This window comes from Babylonia areolata, chromosome 1, assembly GCF_041734735.1.
Source record: "Babylonia areolata isolate BAREFJ2019XMU chromosome 1, ASM4173473v1, whole genome shotgun sequence".
Lineage (NCBI taxonomy): Eukaryota > Metazoa > Mollusca > Gastropoda > Neogastropoda > Buccinidae > Babylonia > Babylonia areolata.
The window spans coordinates 17,841,715-17,854,501 of NC_134876.1; the positions used below are offsets into that span (position 1 = coordinate 17,841,715).

Consider the following 12,787-nt stretch of genomic DNA (forward strand, 5'->3'; position numbering starts at 1 on the left):
TTGCGGTCTGAAATAAGCCTGCATTGGATACTGTATTACAGTCTGAATGAGCCGGAGTCTGAATGAGCCAGCATTACAGTCTGAATGAGCCGGAGTCTGAATGAGCCGGCATTACAGTCTGAATGGGCCATAGTCTGAATTGGCCTGCATTACAGTCTGAATGGGCCGGAGTTTGAATTAGCCTGCATTACAGTCTGAATGGGCCATAGTCTGAATGAGCCAGCATTACAGTCTGAATGGGCCATAGTCTGAATGATCCAGCATTACAGTCTGAATGGGCCATAGTCTGAATGAGCCAGCATTACAGTCTGAATGGGCCATAGTCTGAATGAGCCAGCATTACAGTCTGAATGAGCCAGAGTCTGAATGGGCCTGCATTAGAGTCTGAATGGGGCAGAGTCTGAATGAGCTGGCATTACAGTCTGAATGGGCCAGAGTCTGAATTGGCCTGCATTACAGTCTGAATGAGCCTGTGTTAGATTCCTGTATTCCTGTATTACAGTCAGAATGAGCCTGCGTTAGTCTGAATGAGTGCAGTGCTGACAACAACAAAACTCAATCAAAAATAATCTCATTCCAGATCATGGCCACGGCAGAAGTCAGACTGTTGCCGCTAACGCAGACCGTGACTCGCTCGGCGATCCTGAGGTGCGGCTCTCACCTGACAAGCGTCTTCACTCAGCCTGCCAAACACCTGCCCAACGTCACTCTGCCCACCTCCTATCTCCTCAACTGCTCCTCCATTCAGCTGAGTCCGGCCACCCTCACCTCCGTGGCTAACCCGTCGTTCTTCTGCGACCCAGGATACTTCTTTGAGGACTACAACTTTCTGTGTTTGGATGGTGGGTGAATGAGCGATAAGGTGTTTTGTTGGTATGCGTATGAACTGGACGCAGGCACACGTGAGTGCGCACATGTTTTCACATATGGATGCTAGGCATATGTAAGCACACATGTAGTCTGTACGTGCATGTCCAAGTGCACACATACAGACACATACATACGCACGTATCTACACACACACACATGCACACACAGATGTACTTTAAATGTAAGTATGCATGCAGACTTGCTCACTAACTGGATAACCACTCATCTGTGTATTTCTGCACACACACACACACACACACACACACACATACAGACATGCATTAAATGTAAGTATGCATGCAGACTTGCTCTCTAACTGCATAACCACTCATCTGTGTATTTCTGCACACACACACACACACACACACACACACACACACACACACACACACACACACACACACACACACACACACACACACATACATTAAATGTAAGTATACATGCAGACTTGCTCGCTAACTGGATAACTCATCTGTTGTGTATTTCTGCACACACACACACACACACACACACGTTTTTGGAGAGTGTCAATTTCAATTTATCAAAGAGGGGTCACTGCGTTCGGACAAATCCGTATACGGTGCACAACATCTTCTAGGCAGATGCCTGACAAGCAGCGTAACCCACTATGCTTAGTCAGACCTTGAGTGCATGCATATATATATTTGTGTAGCTGTCAAGAATGGATTTCTTCTACAGAATTTGCTGGAGGACAACACCTCTTGCTGCCGTGGGTTATTTTACCCAAGTGCATGCTGCATGTGGGACCTCAGTTTATCTGTCTTATTCCAATGACTAGATGCTACAGTTTGATTTTCCTATCAAACCTGGGAGAAAGGGGAAGACCGGGATTCGAATCCAGACCCTCGTGGACACTTTACTGGCAGATAAGCGTCTTAACCATTCTGCCATCTACCTCCTTCAACTTTCAGAGAGGTTGCCATCACTGACAGCTTCAAACCCAGACCCTCACGGATACTTTATTGGAAGATAAGCATCTTAACTATTCTGCCATCTTCCTCCTCTGCTTTCAGAGAGTTTGCCGTCACTGACAGTGGAGATACAGCTGACCATCAGTGGCACAGTGTCCCAGGGGGTGTGTCGCAAGGCACTGGAGAGGTCGGTCAACACGCTGTCCGTCACCGTGATGGAGGACGTGCACACCCAGTTCCTCACCGCTGCCCTCTGCAACGTGTCCACCGTAGGGGAGAGAATCATCTCCCTGCTGCACAATAGTCAGTTGTCCCACCTTGACACAGAGGTATACCTTTTGATTGTTGTTGTTGTTGTTGTTATTATTTTCATCATCATCATCGGCATCATCATTATTACTATTATTATTAACATCATTATCATTATTTGTAGTTGTAGTAGAAGCAGTAGTAGCAGTTGCAGTCGTCATTGTCATTTTCGTAGTAGCAGAATTATTATTTTATTTTCAGACGCACAGTTAAGATTGTACTTAGAGAGTATGAGTTTCAGTTTCAGTAGCTCAAGGAGGCGTCACTGCGTTCGGACAAATCCATATACACTACACCACATCTGCCAAGCAGATGCCTGACCAGCAGCGTAACCCAATGCGCTTAGTCAGGCCTTGAGGAAAAAAAAGAAAAAGAAAAAAAAAAGGTGAATAAATAATAGATAAGCTTACACAAATAGATAAATAAATAAAAATATGGAACGCTTCACGAATTTGTGTGTCATCCTTGCGCAGGGGCAGAGTATGAGCGAACATGTTTTATTGAAATCTAGGCCAAAGTTCTTTTTCAAATAGTTCTCAGGGAGAGAGGCGAAGAGAGAGAGAGAGGGAGACGGAGACAGATAGACAGACAGAATGACAAGGAGAGAGACAGACAGACAGACAGAGAGAGGCAGAGACAGACAGATAATGACAAGGAGACAGACAGACAGAGAGAGAGAGGCAGAGACAGACAGAGAGAGAGACAGAAAGAGACAAAGAGAGAAGCAGACAGACAGACAGACAGACAGACAGAGAGAGAGACACGGTGACAGACATGACACAGAGAAAGTATGGAGCAAGCGACCTGCCTGTCACAATCCTGCTACATTCCTGTCCAGGTTGTCATCTCCATCCCCTTCGTGCTGCTCAGCCTGACGGGGAGCTCAGAACCGGTGAACCAGTGCAAGGCCCACCTGTACTCCTACCTGAAGGACTCCCTGGGGGACCCGGTGAGCACCATGATGACCCAGGTGAACGCCTCCTGCCCGCAGGCCTCCGGCCCCCAGAACTTCACCAAGGCGGAGGAGAGGTGGGGGTGCTTCAGTGGACGGGTGTACAACGCTCAGACCCACACCTGCGACCTGTTCGCTGCCCTGGAGGAGAGCATCACCAAGACCAAAGGTGAGTCCTCCCGAGGTTGGCGCTGCATCACGTACAGTCTTTTGGATGAAGTTATCGATAAATCGAGGTCCTGTGTGCGGCATGTACTTCACGCAAGTGAAAGAACTTGTGGCGAAAAAAGAATGGTCCCTGGGAAAATTCTGTTAAAAAAAAAAAAAATCGGTTTTATAGTAAAACAAATACACTTACACTAGTTGCAGACAGAACGCTCCCCCCCCCCCCCCCCCTGCCCCCTCCCCCCCCCCCCCAAAAAAATGTGGCGCTCCACCATAGAAATGTGCTCTTCCCAGAGAGAACAGCCCAAATTTCACACAAAGAAAACAGCAACAAAGAACATGTGATGAGAATTAGTGTTTAGCTGTGAAATAAAACAGGCAAAAGAACAGAAAGAAATAATATTGTCAAATAAAGAGACAAAGGCATGGGAACAATTTAAAGATTTTCCTGACTGTGCAAAATACAAGACATGTGGACAAGGACAATGGAGTGATGGCCTAGAGGTAACACGTCCACTTAGGAAGTGAGAGAATCTGAGTGCACTGGTTCGAATCACGGTACAGTCACCAGTATTTTCTCCCCCTCCACTAGACCTTGAGTGGTGGTCTGGACGCTAGTCATTCAGATGAGACGATAGATTGAGGTCCCACGTGCAGCATGCATTTAGCGCACGTGAAAGAACCCACGGCAACAAAAAGGGTTGTCCCTGGCAAAATTCAGTAAAAAAATCCACTTTGATTGGAAAAAACAAATAAAACTGCACGCAGGAAAATTTTTTTTAAAAATGGGTGGTGCTCTCAGTGTAACGACACGCTGTCCCTGGGGAGAGCAGCCCCAATTTCACACAGAGAAATCTGTTGTGACAAAAATGAGAAATACAAATACAGTACATGTGGACGAGGAAGAATTTCTTTACTTACTGTTATTGTTATTCTCTTCAGCTGTCACTCCATGTCACAGTTCCTTGGGTTGGTTTTCAAGGTGTTTTTCAATTTTCTAAAGGGTTGTCCTTGGTTGTGGGTTCAGTCCTTCAGCTGGCCGTACAGAAACATTTTCGGGATTCTGCTGTCTCCCATGCAGATGACATGACCTGGTAGCTGTGTGAATGACTTGAACAGAGTGCAGGTATAGAGCTGATAACCATGAGAATGACATGTGCAGACTGCAGAAACAGAGCTGACAGTTGTAAGAATGACATGAAGAGACTGCAGGAATAGAGCTGATAACTGTGAGAATGACTTTAACAGACTGCAGGAATAGAGCTGATAACTGTCAGAATGACTTTAACAGACTGCAGGAATAGAGCTGATAACTGTGAGAATGACTTTAACAGACTGCAGGAATAGAGCTGATAACTGTGAGAATGAGTTTAACAGAATGCAGGAATAGAGCTGATAACTGTCAGAATGACTTTAACAGACTGCAGGAATAGAGCTGATAACTGTGAGAATGACTTTAACAGACTGCAGGAATAGAGCTGATAACTGTCAGAATGACTTTAACAGACTGCAGGAATAGAGCTGATAACTGTCAGAATGAGTTTAACAGACTGCAGGAATAGAGCTGATAACTGTCAGAATGACTTTAACAGACTGCAGGAATAGAGCTGATAACTGTGAGAATGATTTTAACAGACTGCAGGAATAGAGCTGATAACTGTCAGAATGACTTTAACAGACTGCAGGAATAGAGCTGATAACTGTCAGAATGATTTTAACAGACTGCAGGAATAGAGCTGATAACTATCAGAATGACTTTAACAGACTGCAGCAATATAGCTGATAATTGTGAGAATGACTTTAACAGACTGCAGGAATAGAGCTGATAACTGTCAGAATGACTTTAACAGACTGCAGGAATAGAGCTGATAACTGTCAGAATGACTTTAACAGACTGTAGGAATAGAACTGAGAATGATGCTGACTTTGCCAGAAATTTGAGTCTTTCTTTTCAGGCCTCAGAGGTTAGTCTTGGTGAATACTCTCCCTCTGTTCTAGGTCTGATGTCTGAGAGAAGACGAAGAGACACGCGTCAGGTGAATGACAACGCCAGGCCGTTTTGGAACACCACCCTACCTGCTTGTCAAGGTCAGTGCATTTAAAGTGATGAGAGGGTTGGTTCACACTGCACTCCCGAAAACAGAGTATGGCTGCCTAAAAACGGTCATACACGTAAAAGCCCACTCGTGTACATACAAGTGAACGTGGGAGTTGCAGCCCACGAACGCAGAAGAAGAAGAAGAAGGTTCACACTGTGGCATGTGCAAATGATGATGAGAGGGTTGGTTCATGCTGTGGCACGTGCAAATGATGTGTACTGGAGATGAGATTTGTGTATCAGTTTATTAGGTTACCTGGGGATGATGTCATGATATGTCACTGTTCTCTGCACATGCAGCAAGCATCACCTGTACAGCTTCCAAACATCATGCACATCATACACATGTTCGGGCCACGTAGTAGCATTATCTTCAGATCATCGCTTTCAAAACAGTGAAAGAATTTCCTGCAAAATAAGTTCAATTGTGGCAGGTCCACTTCCTTTGCGTTAGCTGTGCTTGACTATGTGTGTATACATATGTATGTGTACATAACTACATACATGTATATGAATGTGTATTGTGTGTGCGTGTGTTTATGTAAGATTGTGCCTGCCTGTGTGTGAGTATGTGTTAGGATAGCTGTTAGATACACATGTATGTTAAAATGTATGTATGCAGTGTGTGTGTGTGTGTGTGTGTGTGTGTGTGTGTGTAGTCACATTTTGGTGTGTGTATGTAACATAGATATAATGTGTGTGTGTGTGTGTGTGTGTGTGTGTATGTGTGTAGTCACATTTTGGTGTGTGTATGTAACATAGATATAATGTTTTATGTTAACAAAAGCGTTTTTGTAAAGCACCTAGAGCAGATTTCTGGATAGTGTGCTATATAAGTATCCATTATTATTATTATATTATTATTAAAATATCTGCAGCAGAAAACAGCCCAGATCAGAGGCCTGTATGATGTGTGTCATCACACATGGAGCAGTGATAAGATCCAGTTTTTTTCTTCCAGACATGCATGCATGGCAGAATTTGAAGAGAAAGCCTCACAGTCATGTCCTAAAATTCTGTGTCCGCTGGTCGATTGTGATCGCGTCTTCATATGAGCTCGATCGCCCAATCGGGCCAGGTAGTTTTGTGACCTGTTGTAATTCATCATTAGACACAAAATGAGAGCGCCAAAGAATCGATAGACAGAAAATACGAAAAAAAAATTAGCCATATGCAGAACACAGGAGCAGGAGTCAAGATGGCTGCCGGAAAAAGAGGGCGGTAGTCAGGGATGCAAAGGGGAGGTAACCTACTTTCGTTTTCTCCGCATAGGCGGGTAGTAGTTTGCACAGGACAGGAATCAGACCCCTGCCGGAGTCTGCTCTAGTGGGTCACGGTAAGTATGTTACTTAAACGTAATTTTAGGAAGAAAATTTCCTTTTTGTTATTCTGTTGTTTTCCATTGTTTCTTTGTTATTGCATTGTCTGGCCTTAAAACCTGTCACGGTCCAAGGTAGCCCTTCCTCCTCTTGTCCATGCTTTCTCTGCCTGTCTGTCTGTGTGTATATATATGTTTTGTCTTTCAGGTGCTTTGATTTGTCTCCGCACAAGATTCAGTTGTATATAGATACATCATTATGATTGTTGTAATGATTATTATTGTTATCATGATTATTGCTATCATTATTATTATGATTATGATGTTAAGGATGATAATGATGATTATTATCATTACTATTATGATGATTAGTATTATAATAACAATAACGATAAAGATGATGATTATGAATATAATGATTATAATCATAATTTTGAAAAAGAGAGAGAGATGTACACACACACACACACACACACACACGCATATATATATATATATATATAGTTATAGCAATAATGATAATTATTAGAATATATATGTACAGTTATTATCATCATCATTGCTATTATTATTATTGATATAATTGTTATTATATTATTATTATTTATTATTATTGCCGTCCTTTTCTGTTGTTGCTATCATTATCATTATTATTATTATTATTATTATTATTATTATTACTACTATTCTTTTCTCTTATTATTATCAATAATATTAATATCATCATCATAATGATGATGACGATGATGATGATGACGATGATGATGATGATGATGATGACATCAGATCACGAGCCCCCGACCTTCACTGGCTGCCCAAAGACCAGCATCACAGTGCCTCTGGGTCCCACCGGCCCCCTCCCCGTCACCATCCCCGTCCCCTCCGTCAGCGACAACTCGGGCGGACCCCTGACCGTCACTTACCAACCCCCGGATTTCCGACCTCACGTACCCTTCGTCTTTAGACAGGTACAGTGTGTGGTGGATGCTGTGATCTTGATAATGCTAATAATTTAATTTGTGTAGTGCCTTCTATGTAAAATATGTTCAGTTATGCTGTACAATGAAAAGAAGAAAAAAAAAATGCCTGGACGAAATGGCCATTTGATCAACCAGTCATTGTTGGTTTTTTTGTTGTTTTTTCATTTTGTTTTATTTCATATTATTTCATTTTATTTTATTTATTTTCAAAGTGTTATTTTCACTAAAATTAATTAGCTTTTTTAGTTTGTTTCTGTCATTTGCTCTCAAGGTATCTGTCACTTCATTATATATATGCTCTGATCTTGATAATGCTAATAATTTAATTTGTATAGTGCCTTTCAATGCAAAACACATTCAGTTGTGCTGTACAATGTAAAGAAGAAAAAAAAAAATGCCTGGATGAAATGGCCATTTGATCAACCAGTCATTGTTGTTGTTGTGTGTTTTTTTGTTTTTTTTATTTCATTTTGTAATATTTCATATTATTTCATTTTATTTTATTTATTTTATGAGTTATTTTCACTAAAATTAATTAACTTTTTTAGTTTGTTTCTATCATTTGCTCTCAAGGTATCTATCACTTCATTATATATATATTTAAAAAAAAATTTTTTTTTTCATTCTGATAATTTTTTTTTGCACAAAACCATGGCAGGCTTTGAAGGCCTGATCAGCGTGTGTTGTAAGATCATGTGAGCATCAGGCATCTGCTTGCTTATTTTTGTGTGTGTGTGTTTTTTTTATTTTTTTTTTTTATAATACAGCAGGTATGGTGTTGCATGTTTGTATCAGTCTGCTTGCTTTGACATCTTCTTGAAACTGGAACTGAAGCTGATTGTTGTTTACTTTTCCACATAATACCATTGTCAACATATCTGTTGTGGATTGTTATTTATTTTTCCACATAATACCATTGTCAACATATCTGTTGTGTATTGTTGTTTACTTTTCCACATAATACCATTGTCAACATATCTGTTGTGGATTGTTGTTTACTTTTCCACATAATACCATTGTCAACATATCTGTTGTGTATTGTTGTTTACTTTTCCACATAATACCATTGTCAACATATCTGTTGTGGATTGTTGTTTACTTTTCCACATAATACCATTGTCAACATATCTGTTGTGGATTGTTTACTTTTCCACATAATACCATTGTCAACATATCTGTTGTGGATTGTTGTTTACTTTTCCACATAATACCATTGTCAACATATGTACTGTGGATTGTTGTTTACTTTTCCACATAATACCATTGTCAACATATCTGTTGTGGATTGTTGTTTATTTTTCCACATAATACAATTGTCAACATATGTACTGTGGATTGTTGTGTATTTTTCTGCAGAATACCATTGTCAACATATCTGCTGTGGACGCCGCAGGAACCAGGGCTGTTTGCAGGATCTCTGTTCACCTCATTGGTCAGTGTGTGTGTGTGTATGTGTGTGTGTGTGTGTGTGTGTGTGAGTGGTATGAGAGAGAGTGTGTATGTGTTGTGTTTGTGTGTGTTTGAGTGTGTTTATGTGTGTGAGAGTGTGTGTTTTAGGGTGTGTGTGTGTGTGTGTGAGTGGTATGAGAGAGACTGAGTGTGTGTGTGTGTGTGTGTGTGTGTGTGTGTACGTGCGTACGTGCATGTGTGTGTGTGTGTGTGTGTGTTCTGAAGCTATCGTTATTTCTTCAAGCAGACTGTCTATAAACAGCTCTTTACCTTTCTCTCTCAATATTGGAGATTCAGATGTAGACTTTGTATCTTCAGTGAAAAATCTGGGAGTGACGTTTGATTCAAATCTTTCAATGAAGAAACACATAAACAACCTCTGCAAGGCTGCATACTTTCAAATTCGAAAGATCAGTTCCGTCCGTCATGTCGTTACTACCCAAACAACACAAACACTAGTTTGCTCTCTTGTCTTGTCCAGGCTTGATTATTGTAACTGACTCCTCACTGGTTGTCCTCAATACTTAATACATAAACTCCAGAAAGTTCAAAACGCAGCAGCAAGGTTAATCTTTGGAACCAAAAAGACTGACAATATCACTCATCTTCTGCATTCTCTTCACTGGTGACCAATTTCTGCCCACATTCGGTATAACATCGCAACTCTTACCTTTGACTCCATTTCGTGTGCTGCCCCTCAGTATTTGAAAGAAGTCATTCAAACCTACACCCCCCCACAACAACTCAGATCATCTTCCGATTCATGGCGGCTACTCACTCCCCATGTTAAAACCTGATCCTTTGGTGATTCTTCCGTTTCTCATTCAGCTCCATCAGTATGGAACAGTTTACCTCACGATCTTCGCCACTCTTCCTCATTTCAGTCTTTTAAAACCAGTCTGAAAGCACATCTTTTTGAAAACGCCTATACATAGACCTTCCATCCCTTTCCAATGATGTTCAGTTATAATCCATGCAGACTCCTCGCACGCGTGCGTGTGTACATTAGATAAGATAAGATAAGATAAGATAAGAATAACTTTATTATCTCCAACTGGAGAAATTTGGTCAGGTGCATTATCACAACATAGACAAGTAAACAACATGGGGACCATAACTGTAAAAGTCAACAACAGTTTTTACGAATATTATGAAGATACAAATGTGAAAAATATCACATACACCATTTCATACATACATCCACACACTGCAGGTAATAACTAGTATTCTTAATGTAAAAAAAAAAGAAAGAATTAAGAAACATTATTTGAATATAATTATAAACATAGCCTACTATACTGCACATTGATTATAACAGACAGATAAGATAAGAATAAAGATGAATTGCGGAAAACCGCAACCAGATAATCAGCACACACCCGCACATGCGTGATTGCACGTGTGTGTGTATGTGTATGTGTGTGTTTTATTTTTATTGTAAAGCGCTTTCAGCTCCCTTTCAGGGAGGAAAGTGGTCAACAAGTATCCGTTATTATTATTATTATTATTATTATTATTATTATCATTATTATTTCAATTTTAGTCAGTTGTATTCTTTTTTATTTTCATTTTTACTTGTTTCTGTTTCACTTTTTTTCCCTTGAGGGCTGGATGTAAAAGAAGCAAAAACAAAACAAAACACACCAAAAAAAAAAAAAAAAAAAAAAGTTGTGCTTATTCCACTAACCTCATGAAAAAAAAAAGAAAAAAAAAGACGTTTCTTTTTGTTTCATTTCCTTTCATTATTTTTCATGACTCCTGTGTATCCGTGGCACTCAACAGACACGACACCCCCCTTCATCAAGTGCATCAAGAAAGTTCACCGCCACCACTTTGACACCGACCGTGACACGGTCACCATATACTACCATGACGGGCTTGTCTCCATGTCGGACTATGGTGGCATAGACAGCATCAGGTTCGAACCCACACCTGGTACGGTGGTGGAGGTGTGGAAGGAGGTGAACGTGACTGTGACTGTGACGGACAAGTCTGGAAATGGGGCGTCGTGTTCCTTTCTTTACATTGCTACCAGTGAGTTATGGCGTCGTTGCCGTGTGTTTTTTTTGAGGGGCGGTGGGGGGGGGGGTGTGATGTGGTGTGGTGTGGTGTGGTGTTTGGTTTTCATGTTGTGTTGTGTGGTGTGGTGTGATGTGGTGTGGTGTGGTGCTTGGTTTTCATGTGGTGTGGTGTGGTGTGTGGTGTGTGGTGTGGTGTGGTGTTTGGTTTTCATGTGGTGTGGTGTGGTGTGGTGTTTGGTTTTCATGTTGTGTGGTGTGGTGTGGTGTGGTGTTGTTTGTGGTGTGGTGTGTGTGTGTAGTGTGGTGTGGTGTGTGGTGTGGTGTGGTGTGGTGTGTGGTGTGGTGTGATGTGTGTGTGGTGTGGTGTTGTTTGTGGTGTGGTGTGTGTGTAGTGTGGTGTGTGTGCATGTGTGTGTGTGTGTGTGTTATGTGTGTATGTGTGTGTGGTGTGTGTGTTCTGTTTGGTTTTTATATCATGTTGTGTGATGTCATTAGGAGTGTGGTGCGTGTGTGTGTGGGGTTGTCTTTCAGTGTTCAGTGTTGTTCAGTGTCACTATTGCATTGCACTGCATTGTAATATATTACATTTTTTTGTCACAACATATTATTTTTGTCTCTCTCCCCTGGGGAGAGTGCATCACCACAGCGCAGCACCACCCATTTTTTCTTTCTGTTTTTTTCCTGACTTTTACTCACTCCCTACTAATTACCTGATATCAAGTAATGACAGGCGAGGGCATTCCCTACTGATTACCGCTATACACGTTCTGACATTCAAAAATTTCCACGCCTCACACAGAGGGGAATGGGCCTCCTGTCTTGTCTTATTGCATAGCAAAACATCAAACCACTGTCGGTGGCCAATCTTTGCTTGTCACTGAGGTTTCAAGCTATTTTTATTCCAACCTGGACTGAGTGATTGCACGTGTGACAATGGCCTCCCAGGCTCAAACACGTCATTCTCGAAAGAAACAGGAAATTCGTGTTTTCAGCTTACAAATTGCCCAGTAGAGTTAAATGTATTTATTCTACTATCAGAGTGGATTTTTCCACATAATTTTTACCAGGGACAGTAGTAGGCCTCCTTCGGTCATGGCTGACCATAGATAGAGTATATCCGACCTAATGTCTAATTGGGCTGTCTGCTTGGACCAAGCTGCGTCGCCTGTGACTGTAGAGACTGAGGCAAGAGAGACAGTCTCTATCTCAGTGATCACATGTGTAAGCTGATGCTGGTCTGTCGGCTGCCGTCCCTTTTTTGCGAGTTCGCTTTTCTGCTGCAGCAGCTGACAGTTTGTCCTCACCAATCCGTAGCTGATTCTTGAGAGTGCTTCTCCAGCTGTTGCGGTCATCTGCAAGGTCCTCCCAGGACTCAGTGTTGATCTCAAGTGCCTTCATGTCACATTTGCAAACGTCTTTGTATCTCAGCTGTGGGCGGCCGATGCTTCTCTGCCCTGTGGTGAGCTCTCATAAAGGATGTCTTTTTAGATGCGACCATCTTGCATGCGGCGAACGTGGCCCAGCCAGCGCAGCCAACGCTGTCTCAGCATGGTATACATGGTCGGGATGCCAGCGCAAGTCAGGACTTCGGTGTTTGTCACCTTGTCTTGCCAGGCGATGCCGAGTATGCGCCATATGCTTCTTAGGGACAAGCCTTTGTTTAACCATGGTTGTTTTTGTTTTTTTATAT

General features: G+C 41.8%; 1 protein-coding gene across 2 annotated transcripts in view; it reads left to right on the forward strand.

Annotated features, from left to right (window-relative positions):
• The window catches only part of LOC143280238 (uncharacterized), a 188,346-nt gene that overhangs the window by 107,745 nt on the left and 67,814 nt on the right, over positions 1 to 12,787 (forward strand). For both annotated transcript variants that reach the window (XM_076584874.1, XM_076584881.1), the window contains 7 exons: positions 581 to 842; positions 1,908 to 2,134; positions 2,953 to 3,235; positions 5,230 to 5,319; positions 7,434 to 7,615; positions 8,984 to 9,059; positions 10,859 to 11,110. In XM_076584874.1, coding sequence (XP_076440989.1) covers positions 581 to 842; positions 1,908 to 2,134; positions 2,953 to 3,235; positions 5,230 to 5,319; positions 7,434 to 7,615; positions 8,984 to 9,059; positions 10,859 to 11,110 — 1,372 coding nt within the window. The remainder of the gene's footprint in view (positions 1 to 580; positions 843 to 1,907; positions 2,135 to 2,952; positions 3,236 to 5,229; positions 5,320 to 7,433; positions 7,616 to 8,983; positions 9,060 to 10,858; positions 11,111 to 12,787) is intronic.